This window comes from Moschus berezovskii, chromosome 10, assembly GCF_049115385.1.
Source record: "Moschus berezovskii isolate FMDL1 chromosome 10, NW_MosBer_1.0, whole genome shotgun sequence".
NCBI lineage: Eukaryota > Metazoa > Chordata > Mammalia > Artiodactyla > Moschidae > Moschus > Moschus berezovskii.
This window is the reverse complement of record NC_142469.1, coordinates 59283339-59309007: the sequence shown is the minus strand read 5'-3', so window position 1 is coordinate 59309007 and position 25669 is coordinate 59283339. Positions and strand designations below refer to the sequence as shown.

The following is a 25669-nucleotide window of genomic DNA, read 5'->3' as shown; positions in this document are numbered from 1 at the left end:
CTGTTAATTTACGAGAAATAGCTATCTACTGTGGTCTTGGAGAACTGATTTTATGTGGGAGCATCCCTGGGTAGCCTGCATGAATCTAACATTTGGTGTGAGGACTCTTTTTAGTACAGGTGCCTGTCAAGTCTTTTCTCAGTATGTGCTGGCCATTATCCCCTTGATGGGGGTGTGACTGGTATTGTGACCAGAGCTTCCAGTGGATATTGAGCAGGGCCTCCTCTTTGCTCTGTGGTTCTCAGAGCCCTGTTAGGAACAGAGCTGCTCCCCAGTTGTTGGAGTAGAAGTCCCCAGATCCATTTCAAAACTGTGGTACGAGAAAGGCAGGACTGGGAGAGAAACCACTACGTAATTCCTTCGCAGAAGCTGTCCACTCTATGGTGTTGCCTGTCAGTCATCGTGCCGGCTCATAAAGTACATGGTTGGAATTGCCCTTGACCCCTTCTCAACCATGGGAATGCAGGCAGTTGGCCTGGGTTACCCTCAAGCACTGTGCTCACAAAACCACTAGCACAGATCTACAGGCTCAGGTCCCCTGTAGTTAGGCACCTAAACTGTCATGGTCACACACCTGAACCTGCCATGAGAGCTACAGACCCCAGTCCCGCCTATATATATGCGTGCCCCCAAAGATTGCAACTGTTGATGCCAGACCTGCCCCAGCCACAGGAGCGCCAGTAATCTGCTTGTATGTCCAACAGGTGCTGAGCTTGCAAAACCACCAGCATGGCGTAAATCCATAGATCGATCAGCCACTGAGACATAGCTCAGAATTCAGCCCCACCTCCAAATGTGGGCATCACTCCAGCTCTTGCATCCTCCCAGAGCCCATAAAGGAAGAGCCACACTGCTGTGAGCACACAGAAATTAAAGATGCTGTTGTGGAGCCCTGCCCTTCTCTTCTCTCGAGGGTAGAAGCCCCATATTAACAGTGGGGCTTCTACAGCAGATTCGGGCTCAATCATGTGTACACCTCCGAAGCACACTTCACCTCCTTCAGGCTGTTTCTGCACAGCCAACCCCTGTCCTCTCCCCAGGTCTGTCCCCTGGACCCCAAGTTTCAGCACCCAGCCCGCAATATCCACTAGCAGACATGTGTCCTTGGCTGGGGATTGCAGCGAGGTGGTCAGGACCGTTAGTGCCAATCTCTGTCTGTTCTGCCTGTGGCAGACCAGTTACTGCACTCTCCTCTGAGTCTCTGAAGCTCTCTTTCTGTCCTGGTTGACATTTCAGCCAGTGAAAGGGGTTCCCAGAGTGAAAGAACCTTTCCTCTTTCACAGGACCTTCCTGAGGGTATAGATCCTGTTCCAACTCCTTTTTTTCTTCGTACCCAGTTTCTTGGTGATCTTTCTTGCAGCTTTGGTTGTATGAGGTCTGTCAGCTTTCAGAAGGTATTCTGTGAGAATTACTCCACATGTAGATGTATTTTTGAGGTATTTATGGGAGGAGGTGAACTCCACATCTTTCTTTTCCACCATCTTGATCTCTGGTACAATTTTTGCCTTCTTTTTCTTTTTCTTCTAAATTATGTTTTTCATAAGCTAATCATCCTAGTTTATTTAATTCCTAACAATGTTCAACTCTATAATCAGTAAAAAGGTTTTTGTTTCCTCTACATAAAGGCCTACAGCAGTGAATTCTTTGATTTCAAGATATGGATTTCAGGAGCAGCTTCTTTACTGTGAGTTTGATTTAAATTCCTTTTCACTTAATTAGCTTTTGAATAGACTAAATATAAAACTTAACTAATTATAATATTTTTACCTCTTTTAATCTTAAAACTTATTAAAATATGTCTAGTTGTGAAGTTTCTCTATACCATTTTCATGTATGTATCTTATCTGTTATATCTCCCATTTAGTATTAGGTACCTCCGGAGGAATGGAATTTTTTTTTAAATCGTGTATGTGTAAAATACTCTGTTATGTGTATGCATATAAAGAGAGATTTAAAATTTTAGGATTCAGAATAGTTTTCACTTTGTTTCTTATCAATTTTTACTAAATTTTTTTATGGAAGTAAGTGTGTGGGGGCTTCCCAGGTACCTCAGATGGTAAAGAATCTGCCTGCAATACAGGAGACCCGGGTTCGATCCCTGGATCAGAAAGATCCTCTGGAGTAGGAAATAGCAACCCACTCCAGTATTATTGCCCAGAAAATGCCATAGACAGAGGAGCTGGTGGGCTCTCGTCCATGGGGTGTTTGGCTAAAAAAACTTTACAAAAAGCTTATAGCATTAAAAGTATATTCTTAGCATTTAAAAAATACAGTAATCTCTCTAAAATAATGTTGGTCCGTTGCCTATTTTGTGTGTGAAACTTTTTTTTTTCCAAACTTTAAACTTTTTATTTTGTATTGGTGTACAGCTGATTAACAATGTAGTAGTTTATATGTATATATATGGCTGAGTTTTTTCACTGTTCATCTGTGACACTCTTAAGAGGTTTTGAAGGGTTTTTTTTTTTTTCCTAAGCTTGGCTGGAATAATTTTTTAAAGCAGTGGCTTAATTTTTCAACTCAGGTATCTTTGCAAGGATAAGAATTAAATAATAGAAAGAAATTCAAATACAGAACCAAAAATTTAATTTTTATTCACTGTTTTTCAGAATGTGGAGATAAATTTTTAAGACAAATTTAAAATTAAATGTGTGATGTATTTTATCTGCTTAATTGGGGTTTTGTGGAATTTCATTATAATGTAAACTTCTTTAAGTAATAACTGATAACTTGATAATTTTGGTCTGAATTTAGCTTGGATTTGTATTGTACAGTCACACAAAATTTTAAATTATGTGTTTGAAATCTAGACCTTTCTGATGGATTCTAATTTACTCAGCAATGGAATTCTGAAATTCATTTTTAAACTAATTTTTATTTCTGTTAAGGGCTAAGTTTCCTGAATCATTTTGTCCCAGACATCTTTTGAATGTTCTTGTTGGTATACTTCGAAATAACTTATCTGCTTTATCTTTTTTTTAGGGGATTGATATTTAAAACAACAAAGTGTGTAGTTAAATGTTGCAGTTTAAATAAAAATCATAAATTTGGTGTTAATGGAAGCACCAGTAGGCGGCAAAGTTGAAGTTTGGACTTAGGCTATCTGGGTCAATACCCATCCTCTTAACCATGGCATTATACTTCTGTTATAGGTAGGGTTTAAATGTGTTGCTTCAGTTTAAACAGTGGAAGTGTAATAATTTATACATATTTTCATGGCTTCATTTTACACTGTTGATTCTAATAGGATCCAGGTGTCTTGATTTTCTAAATATGAGAATATTGAACTTGGTTACGCCAGTGATTGTGTATTATCTATTCTGAAAGTATATAGTCATCTAATCATGAGATAGATAATGGAATGTTTTTCCAAAATAACTCAGACTAAACAGTTCAACATTAATATTAATTAGTTTGAATTACAGTTCAACAGCTTTAGCTAGTTGACACATTTTCCTGAATTTATGACATGAGTATTCTCTTAAATGGCAGGAAAGTTTTGTCTAAAATATGATGTCTTTATTTAGTTTGCACCTTGAATTTTAAAATTGCTTTTTTTAAGGATAATAAATAAATGGTGAAATTGTAAAGTGTTTTACTTTTTGAGATTTTTACCTTCTCTGTTTCTGTTTGTTTTTCTTTTAAGCTGTTCTTGAAGAACTTGTTAATAATGGACGCTTACGAGGCACTGTGGTTGGTGGGAGACAGGATAAGGCAGTGTTTATCCCTGACATTTACTCCAGAACACAGAGTACTTGGGTGGATTCTTTTCTCAGGCAGAATGACTATCTGGGTAACTTTTTTTTTTTTTCCTTTAAACGAAAAATCATTTCTAACGTTAAACACATTCTTAGAAAGACTGTATTAACCCTGGGAGTGAGTACACATGTACTTCACTGTTGGTCAGCAGACTAGAGTGGTTCTCTTTGAATATGAAAGTAGTTACATTGAAGGTTTTTGTGAGTCATGCAACTGAGTTTAATTCCATAGTCACTGAACAGTTGTAATGTAGAAAGGCCAAAGCTGGTATTGATTGTTACCAGCCTTCCAGTACTGTGATGCTGCTGCTGCTGCGTCACTTCAGTCGTGTCCGACTCTGTGTGACCCCATAGGCGGAAGCCCACTAGGCTCCCCCATCCCTGGGATTCTCCAGGCAAGAACACTGGAGTGGGTTGCCATTTCCTTCTCCAATGTGTGAAAGTGAAAAGTGAAAGTGAAGTCGCTCAGTCGTGTCTGACCCTTAGCGACCCCACGGACTGCAGCCTACCAGGCTCCTCCATCCATGGGATTTTCTAGGCAATAGTACTGGAGTGGCTTGCCATTGCCTTCTCCGTCCAGTATTGTGATACTGTATATCAAATACTTCCAGTTCTTTTTAACTCATAAAAAGTAATTATTTTTTATAACTTATAAAGTTGCCTGATTTACATAATCTTAGAAATACTTTTTTGGCTGTGAAATTTATCATTTTTATTAGTTATCCAGTATTTCAGAAACATTGAAGTTATACTAAATTCTGTTTCTGAGGTTCCATCATTTGGATGAAATACATTGATTGAACTTAATCATTAAAACAAGTAGTGCATGTATTTGTATTAGTCATTCAGTCATGTCTGACTCTTTGCTACCCCATGCACTGTAGACGACCAGGCTCCTCTGTCCATGGAATTCTCCAGGCAAGAATACTGGAGTGGGTTGCCGTTCCCTTCTCCAGGGGAATCTTCCCGACCCAGAGATCTAATCCAGGTCTCCTGCATTGCAGGCAGATTCTTTACTGCCTGAGCCACTAGAGAAACCCAAGAGATAAGTTACCTAAAAATAAGTAAACCTATAAGTCATTAACGTTCAGTTTAAATGTGTGCTAGAATGAGTACTGGCTTGATTTACATTTTCTTGACTTTCTGTAATGTGCCTTTGCAGTTCCTTCAGCCAAGGACTTGAATTAAAATTTTGTTGTAATTAATTTTCTTAAATAGTATTATTGAGGACAGAGAGAGGTTAGTAGCTATCTCCAGTAATTTTAATGGCAGAAAATTTAACTCTTAAATATTTTACTTTTTATATACTAGATCTTTTACTAGTATAAAATAGACTAGAGAATTGCTATCATCAGTTGTCTGATAAAACATTTGAAAAATAAATTCCATTCCTTTAGCTAACTGTAATAAGCAAAATTTCAATTTTTGTTTCTTTAATCATTACATTCCTTTATCCTCAGTTCTGTTTTTATTGCCCTTTTGTCTTTTGTCCTCATGCTTCCCTTCGACTCCTCAGTTGGAGAGTAAAAGACAAAGTAGGATTAATGAAGTACTTGAAGCAGCTTATCTACAAATATGTTTAGTAATAAAAATTTGGGAGTGTAACATAGGGCCCCAGTGGCACAGCAGTAAAGAATCTGCCTGCAGTGCAGGAGATGCGGCAGGAGCCAAGGGTTTGATCCCTGGGTTGGGAGGATCCCCTGGAAATGGCAACCCTCTCCAGTATTCTTGCTTGAAAAATTCCATGGACAGAGAAGCCTGAAGGGCACACTACGGTCCATGGGATCTCAAAGAGTTGGACATGACTGAGCACACATGCAAACATGGCACAAGGTAACATAACCAGGAAAGAGGCTGTGATGTGTTTTATTCTTTAGAAATTCTATTAAAATACAATGCATTCCCAAAGAATAGATTTTGATAGAACTTAACGTTTTCTAAGAATTCTAAGAGTGATTAATAATTCTATTCCAATCTTGTAATGTATTTCTAGAATTTGATGCTTTGTCCAGACTTGGAATCCCAGATGCTGTGAGCTACATAAAGAAAAGATATAAGACTACACAACTCTTGTTTTTGAAAGCAGCTTGTGTTGGCCAAGGACTTGTGGATCAGGTGGAAGCATCAGTAGAGGAAGCCATCAGCTCTGGAACATGGGTTGATATTGCAGTATGTTTTATCTTTTTCTTCTTAATCTTCCTTTAAGCCAAGGACAGCTGGTATTTCACTAGTATATGACCATTTTAAGAATTAGGATACAGCTCTCAGGAGGAATACTTTCATGGTTGGGGGAGGGAGAGGGATATTAATTAAAATGATAATTTCAGATAGTAGAAAGAGCTAAGAAGAAATGTATTTTGGAGGCAAAGATATCAAGAATTGAAGTTAGATTGTGAGTTTATGAGAGGAACAAAGTGTGACTTGTAGGTTTAGTGCCTAATCAACGGAATGGAGAGTGGGTCCATTGGTTAAGATGGGGGAACAATGGGGAAGAGAAGATGGGAGCTGGGTTCTGGGCACATCCAGAGGCACAAACCAAGTTGTTTTGAATAGGACATGTTAAAGTTTGAGATGTCTATTTTTAGGTATGCATCGAGGTAGGTTAGGGAAGCAGTTCCGTTCCCTTCCGTTCCATCGCTCAGTCGTGTCCAACTCTTTGCCACCCCGTGGACTGTAGCCTACCAGGCTTCTCCGTCCATGGGATTCTCCAGGCAAGAATACTGGAGTGGGTTACCGTTTCCTTCTCCAGGGGATCTTCCCAACCCAGGGATCGAACCCGGGTCTCCCGCATTGGAGGCAGATGCTTTAACCTCTGCAGTAGGATATGTGATTTCAGAGTTCAGAGTGGTGATAAAATTAGAAATATAATTTGGGAGGTTGTTCAGCATATCAGTTCAGTTCAGGCGCTCAGTCGTGTCCAACTCTTTGCGACCCCTGCCAGCACGCCAGGCCTCCCTGTCCATCACCAACTCTGGAGTCACTCAAACCCACCTCCATCGAGTCGGTGATGCCATCCAGCCATCTCATTCTGTCGTCCCCTTCTCCTGGCCCCAACCCCTCCCAGCATCAGAGTCTTTCCCAGTGAGTCAACTCTTCGCATGAGGTGGCCAAATTATTGGAGCTTCAGCTTTAGCATCAATCCTTCCAATGAACACCCAGGACTGATCTCCTTTAGAATGGACTGGTTGGATCTCCTTGCAGTCCAAGGGACTCTCAAGAGTCTTCTCCAACACCACAGTTCAAAAGCATCAATTCTTTGGCGATCAACATATAGATGGTTCCAAAACCATTGAACTTAATGAGATCACTTAGGGAGAGCATATATATAACAAATGGTTGATCTGTATTATATTGCATTTATACTTTGTTTTCATTTTGTTTGTAATTCTAGCCTCTGCTACCCAGTTCCTTATCAGTTGAAGACGCTGCAATATTGCTTCAACATGTAATGAGAGCACTCAGCAAACAGGCTTCAGCTATAGTCTTTAGCGATACTTTTGTAGTCAGTGAAAAATTTATAAATGATTGTACAGACCTGTTCAGTGAACTGATGCACCAGAAAGCTGAAAAGGTATGCCAAATTTCCTTTCACCTACTGATTTAATGTATTTTCATATTACAGTCATCTGATGACTTTTGAAAATAAGGTAAGCAGTATACCCAAAACTGAACACTGTTTCATACATTATTTTCCTTCAGTGCATCATTCCTTTTTATTTCTTATCATGGATTTGTTTTTCTCCTCCTTCATTCCCATCAGAACATAGAAGTTAGAACATAGGAAGCTGATTTTATAAATCGAAATCTTACCAATGAAATTTATACACTTATCACCTGAGAGTATTGGTCCAACATTAAAATCCATAAAAATAATACCAGTGGATTATATGCATAATATAGAGTATATCTATTTATCAATACACATTATGTTTACTATATCTAGCAGAGCCTTATAATTTTACCTATTTAGTAGTTACCAGCCAGATAACTTACTGAGGAAAGAAATTGTTACTATCCAAATTGATTAGTTCCTCAGAGCAACTGCTGTGGAAGTGTTTAGAAGCAGAGGTCATACCATGTCTGCTTTAATGACTGTTGAATTCATGTTTCTGGTTCAGTTCAGTTCAGTTCAGTTCAGTCGCTCAGTCGTGTCCGACTCTCCGCGACCCCATGAATCACAGCACGCCAGGCCTCCCTGTCCATCACCAACTCCCGGAGTACACTCAAACTCATGTCCACAGAGTCGGTGATGCCATCCAGCCATCTCATTCTCCGTCGTCCCCTTCTCCTCCCGCCCCCAACCTTTCCCAGCATCAGAGTCTTTTCCAGTGAGTCAACTCGTCTCATGAGGTGGCCAAAGTATTGGAGTTTCAGCTTTAGCATCAGTCCCTCCAATGAACATCCAGGATTGATCTCCTTTAGAATGGACTGGTTGGATCTCCTTGCAGTATAAGGGACTCTCAAGAGTCTTCTCCAACACCACAGTTCAAAAGCATCGATTCTTCGGCGATCAGCTTTCTTCACAGTCCAACTCTCACATCCATACATGACCACGGGAAAAACCATTGCCTTGACTAGACGGACCTTGGTCGGCAAAGTAATGTCTCTGCTTTTTAATATACTATCAAGGTTGGTCATAACTTTCCTTCCAAGGAGCAAGAGTCTTTTAATTTCATGGCTGCAGTCAGCATCTGCAGTGATTTTGGAGCCCAAAAAAACAAAGTCTGACACTGTTTCCACTGTTTTTCCATCTATTTCCCATGAAGTGATGGGACCAGATGCCATGATCTTTGTTTTCTGAATGTTGAGCTTCAAGCCAACCTTTTCACTCTCCTCTTTCACTTTCATCAAGAGGCTTTTGAGTTCCTCTTCACTTTCTGCCATAAGGGTAGTGTCATCTGCATATCTGAGGTTATTGATATTTCTCCCAGCAATCTTGATTCCAGCTTGTGCTTCTTCCAGCCCAGCGTTCCTCATGATGTCCCTATTGTAAAGCCTGCTCACAAATAGGTGGAAAAAGCCCATTTATGTCTCAGACTGTTAATAAATACATGAGGGCTTATTAAGTATATAATTTGTGTTTATCTGTATTACTTTTAAGCTCCTTAATAGTCTTAAAAATGACATAACTTTTCTATATTTGGCCTGCAAACCAGCAGAGAGGAGTTTAAAGTACACTGGATTGATATCTCTAAACCTGAGTTCTAATTTCAGCTTATTTACCCTGTAAGTGTTTGACAAATAGACCTCCAGTTTCCCCATGTTCAAAGAAAAGGATGGTGATGCCTATTCTTACAGGGATAAATGTGAATTAAGGAATGATGCAAATAAAATGTTTGATACATGTTAACTACCAGTTAGTAAATGACTACATTATTATTTTCATTTGTGACCTTTTACTAAACTACAGTTTAACACTATCTTTTTTTTTTTCTTGTTCTCCTCCCTCCAACCACAAAAATAAATTCAGGGGAAAAAAAATCCTTTGTTTGAAGTGTCATTTCAAATAAAATGACACTCAAACAAAATGATACAACATTTCATTGGAAAACTGAAAAGGAAATATTTTCAATAAGAAAATGTTTTTCACTACAGATTTAGAACCATTTTCTGATCTTTGAAATAGTTCATTGTTTCTAACATAAATTTATAAAAAAAGCAGAGATCAAGAATGAGTCCAGAGTGGGGAAAAGTTTACATTACTAAGCATGCAACTCATATGTGATCATTGTTGTGGGAATGGAGATTTCATTATCTTTCTAGTAATCTCAGATATCCAAGTAGTACTGGACCATGAGAGTCTTAAAAAGAGAGGGAGAAAGGGTCACCTATTCAGTTCAGTTCAATTCAGTCACTCAGTCGTGTCCGACTCTGCGACCCCATGAATCACAGCATGCCAGGTCTCCCTGTCCATCACCAACTCCCGGAGTTCACTCAATCTCATGTCCATCGAGTCAGTGATGCCATCCAACCATCTCATTCTCTGTCGTACCCGTCTCCTCCCACCCCCAATGCCCCCTAGCATCAGACTCTTTTCCAGTGAGTCATCCCGTCGCATAAGGTGGCCAGAGTATTGGAGTTTCAGCTTTAGCATCAGTCCTTCCAATGAACAACCAGGGTTGATCTCCTCCAGAATGGACTGGTTGGATCTCCTTGCAGTCCAAGGGACTCTCAAGAGTCTTCTCCAGCACCATAGTTCAAAAGCATCAATTCTTCGGCGATCAGCTTTCTTCACAGTCCAACTCTCACATCCATACATGACCACGGGAAAAACCATAGCCTTGACTAGACGGACCTTGGTTGGCAAAGTAATGTCTCTGCTTTTTAATATGCTATCTAGGTTGGTCATAACTTTCCTTCCAAGGAATAAGTGTCTTTTAATTTCCTGGCTGCAATCAGCATCTGCAGTGATTTCGGAGCCCAAAAAAATAAAGTCTGACACTGTTTCCACTGTTTCCCCATCTATTTCCCATGAAGTGATGGGACCAGATGTCATGATCTTCGTTTTCTGAATGTTGAGCTTCAAGCCAACCTTTTCACTCTCCTCTTTCACTTTCATCAAGAGGCTTTTGAGTTCTTCTTCACTTTCTGCCATAAGGGTGGTGTCATCTGCATATCTGAGGTTATTGATATAACCTGTTAGGCAGTGGCACAATTAGCCAATAACATTTAAAGAGGATTACATCCAGTACTGTGTGACCAGTTATTTGTTAAGTGATCAGGCATAGGATTTCTCATTACATGGTGATAAATACAAAAAGTCAAGGACAACAAGGAAGGAGATTGATTTGGGGCAAGGACAACAAGGAAGGAGATTGATTTGGGGCAAGGACTAACAATCTGAGTGGCAGCTGAGACAAAGCTCTATAACTCTTAGCAGTGAAACCAAACAAAAAACAATTAGGATATGAGTATATAAACAAGTTTTATTTTATGCATTTTGTAACATTTTGTATTTTTGCCTACAAAAAATAAGCATGTTTTATTTCAGGAAATGAAAAACAATCCTGTTCATTTAATCACTGAAGAAGATCTGAAACAGATCTCCATTTTAGAAAGCATTAATACAAGTAAAAAGGATAAAAAAGATGAACGAAGGAGGAAAGCAACAGGTAACAAATTATTAATAACATGGAAGATTCAAGATGAGTTTTTTATTCATTGCAGTGAACTTTGTATTTTTCAGACCTTTAGGAAGATCTTTTATTTGTTGAATTCACCTGCTAATATTAACCAGATCTTTTGCTAATGAATTAACTTGATTATAAAACTGAAAATATTGATGTTTACTCTCTTATTTTGTGAGAATTAAGCTAATTTCATGACCTCCTGTTCCCATTGCTCTTTAACGTTCCAGCCCTAGTAGCTTTCCTTTTTCTTTCTTGATTCTCAGACTTTGCAAGTTTATGTTCACTTCTACGTGGAATGGTTTCATGAATTCAAGTTAACTATTTCTTTCCTATCATCAAGAGCTCCCCTTGAAATGTCAGATCCTCACAGAGGCCTCCCCAACCACCACCCAGAATAGTAGACAACACTGTCAGTCTCCATATATTATTCTCCTAGTTTTTCACATCACTTTTATCACTGTGATGTCTTTTGTCATTTTGGAATCTCCTCCATCTCATTTATTATTGTTTCCCTAATACATAGAGCACTCCTTGGCATATTTTAAGTGCTCCATAAATAATTATTGAGTGAATGAATTTCCTGAGGGCCTGTTTTTATGTATTCTTTTAATTTAGAATCACTGGAAATTATCCTAGGTATCACTGGTATAGTAACTTGCATTGGGAAATTAACACGTATTTTCCATACTTTTTGTAGTATGAAAAACTAATGCTATATCAAGGTTAAAGAAATTAGATATTCAATGTATTTAACCAATAAATACAGCTATATTGAACATGCTATTATAAAAACTTTGTTTGCTGTGGAAGTTCACTACTTCAAGATTATTTTTCTCTTCAAAAATCTTTTTCTACAGAATCAATAATGGTATTTTGAAATTTCTCTATTCTAGGAAAACTATATGGTAAATTAGTATAATAAATCATAATTTTCATAGCAATGCATATTTTGTTAATTGAAGATTTAAATCCACTTAATCAGTTGGTTGTACTTACATCAGTATAACTAGTCTGTTTTATATCCTTCTTAAAATTCAGGGTCATCTGGTGTTTTGTTCTGATAGTGCTGTTATAATAGTTTAATTACAGTTCATGGAATAATGATAAGAAACTTATTACCAAATGTAAAAAACACATTCACTTTAAACTTATATTTTGAAAGTTGTGTTTTTCTATCATAAAAGCAATGGAACTTATAGAATATGATGAAATCTAGGTGGCTCAGCTGATAAAGAATCTGCTTGCAATGTGGAAGACCTGGGTTCGATCGCTGGGTTGGGAAGATCCCCTGGAGAAGGAAATGGTTACCCACTCCAGTATTCTGGCCTGGAGAATTCCATGGACTCTGCAAAGAGTCAGACACAACTGAATGACTTTCAGTTCACTTTGACTTTAAGGGAATTCTACTTAGAGTTTAGGGGAAAAAAGTCTTTGTTTATATATATATCATTCTATTTAAAAAGTGAATCTTTTATGAAGAAATATATTTTCAATATTTTTCAGTGTTATAATCCCATTATTTTGTTGAATAGATATTTTAAATGTAGATATATAATAGAGAAATACCTCTAATTTATTGATAGTGTTTTAGTCTGTTTCTTGGTTTGTAATTTTTTAGTCTTTATTTAGCCAGTAAATGATTGATATTTTTCCACTTAACCAATTTATTTTCAATATTTATTGAGCACCTGTTATCTGTCCAGCATTGCCTTAACCCCGAGGATGTGAACATTATTGAGAGACGCTCCCTACTGTCAAGAAGTTCATTGTCTTTTTTAGGGTGGTGGGAGAGTCAGCATGTCTCCTGTAAACCTGGGGAATAATCTTTCAATCAAGAAGTCAAAACCAAATTTGTGAGGTACTGGAATAGGGGCTATTAGTGAGGCTGTGGTAACAGAGATAAGCAACTTAGGGCACTTTCGAGAAAGATAGAAGGAAGGTAAAGGGATGGGTTTGGCCAGAAAAAAGTCAAAGCTTCAAAACAATAGATGTTATTATAGAGAGACTGCATTTAGAGTAGATAGGCTAAGTGAGTTGCTTTAATTCAAATATTTCATCTTATTATTTATTAATTTTTGTTTGAATTTACAAAATATTTTAATAAACCACAACATTAACAAGTGGCTAAAAGTTAAGTTTATTTGGCAATATAGTGTTGTTATTTCTAAAAACAGTATTAGGTAATACTAACTAATGTCATTTTCCCACCAGAGGGCAGTGGAAGTGTGAGAGGAGGAGGTGGTGGCAATGCCAGAGAGTACAAAATTAAAAAAACCAAGAAGAAAGGAAGAAAAGATGACGATAGTGACGATGAGTCATCTCACACAGGTGTGTAGCTCATTTCACTTCTCCTTTGTATGTACATGATTTTTTTAACTTACTTTCTTAAGATGCATACAGTGAGGTGTCTGTGATTATGCAGGAAGTCTTTGCTTTGCAGAGTTTCAGTGGGCACAATTTCACAGTTAAATAACACCAGTACCCCAACAATGCAATTCATATTTCACTTACCAGGTTAGTGTACTGACTAAGTAATTGCATAAGGTACAGACTTTGCTGCTGGCTCCTTAGTCCACAGATCACATAAATAACAGATGTGCATCATTATCTGTGACAGTCACATCACTTATTTCCAAGTTTGTCAGAGACTGATCACTGTGCGTCTCTTAACTTGCTTTATGCACTGAAAACACAGCATGTAGTTGTGTTACCTCCTTATCCCCTGGTGATAAATTCATGTGACATTTTACAAAAATAGATTATCAAAAGAGGAAATTGGCCAACAAAGATGAATGTGTGTCAAAGGAAAGTGATAAGACTGGAAATATGAATCAAGAATAAGTGGAGTTGTAGAAGAAATACCTGACTGTGGGAATGTTGAAGTTGCCTCTGTTCAAGAAACTTTAGCTGCACAGAGGAGCTTGGTAAAGGCACACTTGACGTAAATAAGCGAAATGATTATGACAAAAAGGATAAAGATGTCTTCAGGGCGTGAAATTGACAAAAAAAGCTTCACCTTAAAGGAATTCTCAGAAGTGTTTCACAGTGTTGAGAGGGCAAAGAATAAAATGTTGGAAGCTGATTGAGAGTTAAAAAGGGAATATATATGACAGCTTGCTCAGGCATAGAAAAGATGCTTGCTCTGTATTTTAAGTTACAGGATGAGAAGAAGGCAAGCAGTGTTCAAATTATTCTTGATAAGTTTTTTACAAGGAAAATATTTTCATTCTCAGTGTTTCTGATGCGCTAAACTACAGTGTACTAAATTAGAATTATTAGTCTTATTTTTCATTTCCATATACATTCATAACCAGCAATAAGAACTTTGAATGTTTTCACAAACATTTTTAAAAGGTTACAGAACAATCATAAATTTTCCCATTGCTTATTAGAAACACTTTGCAGTTTCAGCTTGCATAGATTTTTCTTGTCTCCCAGCTTCCATGCAAAGCAAATTAGAACATTTTATGAAAAGTGACTCTCTGCAAATTTAAGTTAAAAATAATTTTATCCATGTTTAATTTTTATGGTAACACCTAATTGGTTGGTTGCTTCTATCTAAGCAGGGGAACTAGATATCTGCATCTTTCTTTGTCTAGACTTTAGTTAGTATTTGGTATGGTTAAGTTAGTAAGACACACCTTACTTTGCTTTTCTAAATAAAAGTATGATTTTTTTATGTATGTTTTAAAAATTAATGAAACTATAATACCTACCCTTCTCCTTTTCCCCAGCACAAAGAGAAACTTGAAATGATGATTTGATATTTTTTTTTTTTTTACCTCTTCCACAGAATTTATTATTTATCGGCTTGGGAAATATAAATATCAAGTGACAAGGCTTCAGATGTTAATACGCTACTACTTGTAATAGAACAATTGCTTAAGATCAGTCTAAAGTATTCTAAAATAAGTCAAAATAGGTACTGTTCTCAACATACATAAAACAATATTAATTAACAGAAAAGTATCTTAGAAACTGTGAACTCAACCCTTATTTTTAATTAGCATTAAGACTATTCTGTGTGAGTTCCTCAGAGGTTAAAAAAGGAGTTAGGAGTGAAGGGGCATTTAAGAAAATACTTCTCTAAAATCTGTAGTCTTAAGTAATTGAGGCATTGTGATACTCCTTTTGTGTATGGTTTAGTAGGAGAGGAGCTATAAAAGAATTTTTTTAAAAAAGGCAATTTCAGTGCTTTTGAAAAACTGTTTTGTTGTAATCTCAGAAATGGGGATGCAGTTTGATTCTCAGCTAAAATACACGCTCAACTCTGTATAAAAGATTACTAGAAGGAAATAATACAATTTAATAACTAGTCAAATACCTACAGGAAGCAGACAGAGAAGTCATATACTATTTGATGTCAGAGAGCAGGAATGAATAGCAGAACTCAGGAAAAAAAAAAAGGATAGTACTTTTCCTATCTATTCAAAAGCTACAAGAAGTAGCTGTACTTAGATCTTGATGCATACTGAAAATTGATTTTTGAGCTGTTCTGTTATCTCTAAGGTTTCACTTTTAGAGGCAGTAACCTAATTTAGCTGGAAATAATCACTTTTTTATACTTTAACAATTAATTATGGAAATATTGTTAGCTTTCTTTGCAACCCATACTTTTCCAAGTAAGTGAGTAGGCATGACATTTTCTCAGTTAACAATTATTTCCATTACATACAAATTTTCCTTGGCATAGAATTATTTTTGTGAGAGCAAAAATAATTATGGCTATAAAATTGTAGGTTTTTTCATACATGCCTGTTCAAAAAGACAGTTTTTAGCTTCATTCTACTAGAATTGTGGTTCACTTGATTATAAGAATGATTTAATTTTTAGTAAATATTTATAAAGAAGGACAGTCTGCTCCGTATCCATTGTTCAACAAAAAAATTATCCTGAGATTTTAACAATCCACTTGATTGTTTTGATTTCCAGATATTTGCAACATCCAAGTTAGATTAGGGAGAGAATCATCATTACTATTTTTGATTGACGTGTAGAAAACAAGTTAAAATATTACTCAAAATGCCACTATATATTCTAACAGTGTTTTCATTGCTTATTGCTATTTGACATGGGCAATTTTGGTAACAAAAGTTAACATTAAGAGACTTTATGATCAGCAATGAATAAATTACTATCTTATTAAATATATTATTTGCTTGTAGGTTGCTTATTTTTGTTGTTTTTTCCTGTGGCTCATTTTTATTACAGGAAAGAAGAAACCAGAGATTACTTTTATGTTCCAGGATGAGATTGAGGACTTTTTAAGAAAACACTTACAAGATGCCCCTGAGGAGTTTATTTCTGAGCTTGCAGAGTATTTAATAAAGCAAGTATATGTTTTTTGTTTTATGGTAGAAATTTAGTGAGTTATTAAAATTTTCACAACCTCATTGAAAACATATAGGTGTTTTGTTTTCAAAACTTCAAATTTAACAGTCACTAAATTCCAGATTTTGTTTGCTTATAGAAGTAGTTCAACAAAATTTTAAGTGTGCTGGGCAAGGCAGTGCTGAAAATACAGGGCAGGAATGTGGAGGCAGTCTCATCTCCTTCTCTCTTCCAGTCCTAGTTGGAAGAAAAACAACATTGCTTGAAAAGGAACATCTAAAATGAAAAGATTATTCTCTGTCAAACAGAAGATAAACAGTGCACTTTTAGAGAGAAAATAAAGTAACAAGCTGCCCTCAAAGAGAATAAATTTAGACAGCACTACCTTATAAATGAGCCAGGCTAAATTTATTTTTATACAGAAATAAATTGTATATAACAACTATCCCTAACTACCATGAAGTTTTCCACAAGTTAGTCTGTGTATGTAAGCTTCTCTAAACGCAATCCAGGAGCCCATTGCATCTAACTTTTTTAATTTAGAAATAGAGCTTTTGTAGTCAAATTTTAAAAAATTTAAATGAATGCTCTTGTGCATAAATATGTACATAATTATATTTTTCTTATATAAAAAGTCAAAATAGTTACTATTAATCATTTGCCACTACATTTTAAAAGTCTATTCTGTGTTTAGCATAAGGATTTTTAAAAATACAAGTCTTTTTATAGTACTTTAGAAATTGAGAGTTTATTACTCCTGAAGATGGGAAACAAATTTATAATCTGCTGTATTTATACCAGATTACCATCTATGGGGTCACACAGAGTCGGACATGACTGAAGTGACTTAGCAGTAGCAGCAACCTAATTTAAAAAGCTGCTCTGAACTGAATTTGAACTGAAGCTTTTGTTAAAACAGTTTTTCTTGTTGTCTTTAGTGCAATAAATGATTACTTTATAACTTCAAATTAATTATTCTCAATTTTAATTTCTGGAATTAGAGGAAAACTTCTTGTGAACCATTCTCCAAATCTTATTTTTTTTTAAATAGAGATCTTTTTAAAGCCTTATTTCCATAGAAGCAAAATTTCTTATCTACATAAACCCATTGCATTTTAATGAACTAAATATATTTGTCTTATTCATAGACCTTTAAATAAAACTTACCTCGAAGTGGTACATTCGGTTTACATGTCTTCAACTTCTTCGGCCTCTGGAACTGGTAGAAAGCGCACGATCAAGGACTTGCAAGAAGAGGTTTCAAACCTTTACAATAATATTCGATTATTTGAAAAAGGGATGAAGTTCTTTACAGGTATTGTACTTAATAGTGTTTTTTCATTGATTCTCAGTTGTTCTTGGACATTCATTTTAATAAAGCATCTCTATTTTCCAGATGATACCCAGGCTGCTCTTACCAAACACTTGCTGAAAACAGTGTGTACTGATATCACTAATCTCATTTTCAACTTCTTAGCTTCGGACTTAATGATGGCAGTAGATGATCCTGCAGCCATTACCAGTGAAGTAAGTTAGTGTTTTTCTTGCCACTCTTGATGTGTTTTGCTTTGAAGTCGAAGCACATTTTGTTTTCTCACATCCTAAAAGGAAAGTGAAATTCAGGAAGGAGTTTTTAGAAATCTGTCAGATTTTTAGTTCAAGTTGGTAATATGACCAGTCTATTAATAATAAAAAGAAATACTAGTCATTGTGTCTGGAAATGCCTATAATAAATATGATAGCATGCATGCTTGGCCTTCTATGTCCTATTAGCATATAGAAAGCAACAGGAGAACATCATCTCTTTAAAAAAAGATAAATAAGTAAGCTTTTGGGCTTCCCAGGTGGTACAGTGGTAAAGAATCCATCCACCTGCTAGTGCAGGATACACAGGTTCAATCCCGTGGACAGAGAAGCATGGCAGTCTTACATGTAGTCCAGGGGGCCACAAAGAGTCGGACTTGACTAAGCATGCACACACATAAGCTCCGTAGTGTACAAAATCTTCTTTTAAGCTCATCAGATTGGATTTAATTTCACCAGATAACCTTTCAGAGAGTGAAGGTGACTATCCAAAAAGGTAGGATAGATAGACTGGCTTAAGGTAGATCTTCAAGGAGAAGAGGTATCTGTCATAGGGACAGGAAGTAAAGCAGCTGAAATTTTAACAAATCCTTAGAGGTCTAGGCTAGCACAACAGTTTGGAATCCCATGAGATAGCCAGAACAAGTTGGGAGAGGGGGAAAAAGTAATGATGTTTAGTTATTTTGAAATCAGGTTTTATTTCCTCCTAATTATTGTTGTGTCACACCCCTTTTTCCTGTTGAGTTGCACATCCCTTAGCAGAGTTCTGACCAGATTCTATAACTTGGCAGTTATTTTCATTTCGTGACACTGTCTCATTTATTTAGACTGACTCGTAGTTCATTTTCTTAAATTCTAATCTCAAATTCAAAGCTCCTCTCTTCCCTTTTTGCAGTATAAGGTGGAACTATGGCTCCCATTTGCCTAGAGGAAGAAAAGTATGGTCTGCCCCATCCTCCTTTCCTTTCACACCCTAGATCCACTTAAAGTTGGAGATTAGGAAGACTGAAAGAGACAAAAGTGCCTTTATGAGACTGACCTGGATCAGTGCCAGTGATATGCAGTCAAACCAAATCAGCCTAATGCTTGTGACCTCTCCTGATGTGACATTTGTCACATAAGTGGGATAGGCTGTTTGGAGGAAATGTTTTTATCATCATGCAACTCCTTCTCATAGCAAGGACTCTCCCTCAACCTCCAAACAGAGGTCCATTTATCTCTTCCTCCTACCCTAGAAAGGCACTGTTTCCCTTCCATTCTTCAGCTCAAACAGTGAGTGCCAGCTATGTGGACTGTTTCATGTACCTGTCTGCATGCCAACCTCTGCTGTGGGAAATACATGGGTTATGTCCCATGCCCTTCAAGGGCCACAGGAAGATTGGTGTAACATGGAGGGCAGGATTCAGTAGGTTGTCCAGTCTTTCAAGACACTGTAATTCTAGAGCCTGCCGCCCACACCATTCCAGTAAGGCCTCCTCTAGGACTTTTGCACTAGGAGGAGCCATAAGACTGTCCACAAATGCCACCAAACTTTACAAAGCATATCTGGGGCGGAATGCGGTAAAATTCCACACATCAGACAGTATAGCATCCATCTATCCATGGCTCAAGTCCCCTCACTTATAGATACACTTGATCTTTATGAGTGGGGCTCCCTCATCTGGCCTTATGGAAAAATACCCTTCCCACCACAATGGAAAAGAGAAGGAGCAGCCTCTTGCCCCAAATTCTTTTTCTTGCAAGATGAACAGTGGGTATGTGCTCTCTGATCCTCCTCTTTTACTGCAGGAGCAAATGGGATGAGTGTGGGCTGCATCTAGCCTCTTTGGCTGGCTGTTGACTGGCGTTCTGATGTTAAAGCGTTTTAGCGTATTTTATCCCGAGTTTGCAGTCTGAATAAAGAATAAAGATAATACACATTTTTTGTTTTGCTTTGTTTGAACGTATATTCAGTTCAGTCACTCAGTCATGTCCGACTTTGTGAGCCCATGGACTGCAGCACACCAGGCCTCCCTGTCCATCACCAACTCCCGGAGTTTACTCAAACCCATGTCCATTGAGTCAGTGATGCCATCCAACCATCTCATCCTCTGTCATCCACTTCTCCTCCTGCCTTCAGTCTTTCCCAGCATGAGGGTCTTTTCAAATGAGACAGCTCTTCACATCAGGTGGCCAAAGTATTGGAATTTCATCTTCAATATCAGTCCTTCCAATGAACATTCAGGACCGATTTCCTTTAGGATGGACTGGTTGGATCTCCTTGCAGCCCAAGGGACTCTCAAGAGTCTTCTCCAACACCACAGTTCAGAAGCATCAACCTTTGGCACTCAGCTTTCTTTATAAGTCCAGCTCTCACATCCATACATGACTCCTGGAAAAACCATAGCCTTGACTATCCAGACCTTTGTTGGCAAAGTAATGTCTCTGCTTTTTAATATGCTGTCTAGGTTGGTCATAACTTTTCTTCCAAGGAGTGAGCATCTTTTTATTTCATGTCTGCAGTCACCATCTGCAGTGACTTTGGAGCCCCCAAAAATAAAGTCTGCCACTATTTCTCCATCTATTTGCGGTGAAGTGATGGCACCGGATGCCACGATCTTAGTTTTCTGAATGTTGAGCTTTAAACCAACTTTTTCTCTCCTCTTTCACTTTCATCAAGAGGCTCTTTAGTTCTTCTTCGCTTTCTGCCATAAGGGTGGTGTTATCTGCATATCTGAGGTTACTGATATTTCTCCCAGCAATCTTGATTCCAGCTTGTGCTTCATCCAGCCCAGCGTTTCTCATGATGTACTCTGTATCTTTGACATGGAGTGCATATACAATCTCAAGGGATATTTTTTTTGCCCTATAGGTAAGAAAAAAAATTCTAAGTAAATTATCAGAAGAAACAAAAGTGGCTCTCACAAAACTCCACAACTCTCTGAATGAAAAGGTAAATAAAGTTTTACTGTATTTAGATATTTGTACTAGAATTTGTGATCTTTGAATAGATTTTTATCAAAATAACTGAAAATTAAATTTAAAACTATTAATCCTACACTCAAGACATCTCTTTGGAGGGTAAAGAAAGAGACAAAGCTGGGGGCACTTAACTGTTTAGTCCTTAATCACAGTTTCAAACCTAAACAAAATGACCTTTTTAAAAATTGTATTTAGGGTATAAAATTATAAAACAGTATTAAATGACTGCTTTTCTTTAGGTGACTGTATATAAAAGTAAATAATGGTTTAAACACCTTTCCAGAGCATAGAAGACTTTCTTGCTTGTCTGGATTCTGCAGCAGAAGCTTGTGATATTATGTTGAAGAAGGGAGACAAAAAAAGAGAAAGGTAACACTGAATTAATGTCTGAAATTGGAGTCTGACTGTCTGAATCCTGCAAAGAGAACTGTTGTATCTAAATGGCTATAGACCTTCAAACGTAGTCAGTCTTCATACTCTTAGTTGTCCCTCTCTGACCCAATGGAATAAGGTATCAAAGTTCTTGATCATCTGTGGGATTAAGCCTAGGAATTAATAATTCTTATTAGCCTTAAGACCTTCTTTATAGGAAGCCTTATTTAAACCAGTGCACTTCTGTTTGATACCCAACAACTCAAAATAAAAAGCATACTTTGAGAATCCCTGATGTATAGTTTTTCTATTTATATAGTTTTTCTATCATTTTTTAGCATATTAGTTTATACATGCTGTTCAGAACTATGTTTCTGGTGCATTAAAGGTCCCTTAAGTTGTTTATGAAACTAGATAAACTGGGAAAGCTAAAAATGAATACAGAAGGGAAGAACTGAAATTGGTGAGAACTTGTTAGAATATGATAACGTGCTTGTGTCACTTTCTTTTTTATAGGCAGGTACTGTTTCAGCATCGACAAGCACTGGTTGAACAGCTAAAAGTCACCGAAGACCCTGCTCTTATTCTGCATCTCACGTCGGTTCTGTTGTTTCAGTTCTCAACCCATAGCATGCTCCATGCACCTGGAAGATGTGTCCCCCAGATCATTGCTTTTCTGAATAGTAAAATTCCAGAGGTATTATATTTCAGTGTACTTGAAACTTTTAAAACTTTTAGATTATGAATATTTTGAGTGGATAGATGTGAATCTAATACACAGAACATACGAACATCGTGTTTCTCCTTCCTAGAATGGGAACAGTGAAGGAGGAGATTGATTTTTAAAACTCAGCCTAGTTCAGGAATCTTTCAGGATCCTTTAAGATCTATGGTAAAGAATATTCTGAATTTAGAAATTAAGCTTTTGAAAGTGATATAATAATGTTCAGTCTTCCATTTCAGTTTATGCAGGTTTAACCTGTCCTTCAAGGATCAGCTCAAAAAGTCTTACCCAACACACATTCTTCTGAGGGACTTTTCAGCTAAAAGTAACTGGCTTCTTTGAATGTTCATGTCACTTTATCTTTGGTGATAGAACCCAGCTCAGTCAACTTACATTAAAATTATCTGTATTCATGTTTTATCTCCCCCAAACTAACCTCCTTGAGAGCAAGGAACCTCCTTGACAGCAGGGACCTTGCTAGATTCAGCTTTCTACTTCTATGACCAGTAATTTGTAAAGATGAAGACCTGCAGTGTATAATGGTTGAATAAATCTTACTTTGTCCCACAGAAAATTAAATCATGTTTATTAACTTTCCTCTCCTTTCTCTTTTCACAGGATCAACATTCTCTTTTAGTAAAGTATCAAGGTTTGGTTGTAAAGCATTTAGTCAGTCAGAATAAGAAGACTGGGCAGGGAGATGATCCCTTGAGTGATGAATTAGACAAAGAACAAGAGGATACCATCAATACAACTCGTAAAGAACTTCAGGAGCTTTCCTCGTCCATTAAAGACCTTGTTCTCAAATCTAGGAAGTCATCAGTGACAGAAGAGTGATGATTTTAATTTACTTAATGTTGTCATACAGTAAATATTTTTCCCCCAAAGTTAAGGGTGAGTGGTTACCAAAAAAAAAAAAAATACTCATGTCACAGTCCAGAATCCCCCCAATAGCACCTCCCACACCCACAATTCAGTCAAAATAGTAGCATTGTATTCATTGTAAGTTTAAAATAATGTAAATTTTTGTAAATTGGGCTCTTCATGGAAGATTTCTTTTTCACATTATTCTAAAAATTATACATTTCAAGTTTATTTTCTTCCTAGAAGCTGAATGAAAAATAAATTTTCTGATATCTTTTATCTCTAGGAAAGGACTCATTTGTTCTGTTACTAGATTTCAGGTGACACGTGTAAATATAATTTACATAGAAACTTAAAATGCGGTCAGTGTTTTTTAAAGAAAGGAAAAATCTTTGGTATCAAAATGAAAATAGTGCATTTTTCTTTAAAATTAATAGAAAATGCTTCAAACCTAAAATACAGAAGTTTGCCAACTGTTGTTTTTGTTTTATTACTAAGCCTTTGCTCTTATTCCTGGCAGATAGAGGGCCTCTCATTTCCCCCACAAGAGTGAACTCTGTGTGACCGGGCTTCAGTAGAAGAATACGTGAGGGTCCCATGCATTTCTGTGCTCTATTCTAAGATAAGATGCTAACAAGAGTGAGAGAAAAAGTATAATTTACTACTTATAGGTGTTAAATCACATTTATTAAAAATGTAATACGAATAGTTTTCTATAAACCAGTTTGCAAATTTCTGAATTTCATTTTTCATATCAGTAGACACTGTCACCTAATACTTTGTTGTAGGGGATCTATAATGCATTTAAATCATTGGAACTTTTTTTTCAAAAATAGAAACTTATATAGAAATAGGTATTCTTAATTTGTACAGATTAGCAATTAAAAGACTAAAATAGTTCCTTAGAGTAATAATTTTAATCAAATGAGTTTTAAACAACAACTTATTGTATGTAAAAAAGGAATTATTTAAAACATAATAGTAAATTAAATCTCAAATATTTTAAAAATACTATTTTATATTATTCCTTATATGGCATTTAAAACAATGTTTTAAATGTTTGAATACAAAGATCAATCTACCTCTACCCTAATTCTAGACAAAGTATTAACATTGAAAGAAATTAATATAATTTGCTAAGCAGTGTCAAAGTTGATAGGAATATAACAAATTTTAAAATATTTTCCATTGGTAATTTTCTATTCATGTATTTTCATAAGGGCAAAGGAAGAAACATGGCAAATGGCAAATCCTCTGTGACCACAAACTCCACTTAGTTGTGTTGATTCAGCTTCCAGAATACACCCAACCTAATTTTTTATTCAGTGCTTGTTTAACAATCTTAATTACTTAGGTTTCAAGAGATAGCAAAGGAATCCACGTTTAAGTCAAAGTATCAGACAATGAAACAAAAAGCCATTCTTATTTTGTTGCATTAAACTTTCATTAAATATTTTTCTTTTATCAAAATGGCTATTTTTCCACAGTAAATAAGCAGTTTTTTATTATTTTTGTAAATAAAATTATTTAGCTGATTTTGTATGTAAAAATCTAATTTCATTAATAAAAACTGTTAAATGTTTACTGTGCTCTTAATGCGCAGATTTAAGAATGTTATTTAGAATAAAGTTCTCTTTCTATTTAAATTTTATGTACTTTGAATCTTCTATTATTTTAATTACTAGGATTGATGTATATGTGTAATGTATTTACATTTTTAAATTTTTATTCTGAATATTTTTAGAGGATTTTATTACGTTTGTACACAAAAATAGTTCCATAGTCCTCTGTGTCTTTCACTCCTTGCAGGTTTGCCATTCATGAACCATTTCACCTTAATAAATCATTTTCAGTTACCTGGATTTCAGCAAATGTATAGCTAAACTTTTATCTGCTGTTAGTACTTCTTACTATTGCACATAATGGCAGGGATATTTGAATAATATGCTCAGGTATTTATGTTCATATGTTCTATCTCCAGACCATTTGTTTTTGAATAGTCAAAGGAAACTCATTTCTGACCATCAGAAAGAGTCAGTGAACAGTGGCATATCTTAACCAAAAATCACAATGTATTTCCCAAAAAGACCTTAACACGAAATTAGAAAAATAAATGTAGAAGTTACTTAACCTGAATGTAGACCCATCTTGAACTTTTTGGAGAATGTACTTTAGTCAGACCATGAAGCACCAAGGGTGAAGTCAAAGTGCAGCAATAATTTGAAGTAGTGTGTCTATAGAGTGAAAAGGAACAGTTCATTCCTTCCTCAGAAATGCCACTTGACCCACAGCCAAATGGGATTTTTTTTTTCTATCAAGAACTAACTTATGTGAGTTGGGTAGGGGTGGGGACAATGGAAGTTTTGCTGTCTTTGACTAAAACCAATGAAGCCTTTGACCCCAGTGTACACAGTATATAAGGAAAATGAAACACATTTATAAATTCTGGCATATACATTTTCTGCAAAATCTGGGAGCACTATTAAAATAGCCTACAGATTCACTCAAGTTGTTCCCCTCTAAAGGCTGCACTGAGCAAACAGGAGAATAAATAAAACCCAGGACTCCACAGCAATGGGAGAAAAAGAATCCAAATTGGAAAAGAAGTAAAACTGTCCCTATTTGCAGATGACATGATACTATACACAGAAAATCCTGAGGATACTACCAGAAAACTACTAGGGTTCACCAATGAATTCAGTCAAGTTGCAGGATACAAAATAAATATACAGAAATCCATTACATTTCTATACACAGTGAAATTTTAGAAATAAATTAAGGAAACCCATATAAAGAATAGGATACCTAGGAATAAACTTAACTGCAAAAGACCTGTACTCAGAAAACTCTTTAAGATGCTGACAAAAGAAATTGAAACCCACACAGATAGATGGAAAGAGATTACCATGTGCTTGGATTAAAAGAATCAATATTGTTAAAATAAC

The 25669-nt window shown here is 36.3% G+C and overlaps 1 protein-coding gene across 1 annotated transcript in view; it reads left to right on the top strand.

Moving 5' to 3' along the window:
- The window catches only part of UFL1 (UFM1 specific ligase 1), a 65685-nt gene extending 42883 nt beyond the window's left edge, over positions 1-22802 (top strand). Inside the window, exons 7-19 of the mRNA XM_055433128.2 lie at positions 1626-1684; positions 3647-3793; positions 5752-5927; positions 7150-7329; positions 10750-10870; positions 13100-13216; positions 16100-16217; positions 17368-17534; positions 17616-17746; positions 20655-20735; positions 21048-21133; positions 21653-21833; positions 22479-22802. Of these exons, the coding sequence (XP_055289103.2) occupies positions 1626-1684; positions 3647-3793; positions 5752-5927; positions 7150-7329; positions 10750-10870; positions 13100-13216; positions 16100-16217; positions 17368-17534; positions 17616-17746; positions 20655-20735; positions 21048-21133; positions 21653-21833; positions 22479-22697 (1783 nt within the window). The 3' untranslated portion in view covers positions 22698-22802. The remainder of the gene's footprint in view (positions 1-1625; positions 1685-3646; positions 3794-5751; positions 5928-7149; positions 7330-10749; positions 10871-13099; positions 13217-16099; positions 16218-17367; positions 17535-17615; positions 17747-20654; positions 20736-21047; positions 21134-21652; positions 21834-22478) is intronic.
- The last annotated feature ends 2867 nt before the right edge of the window (positions 22803-25669 follow it).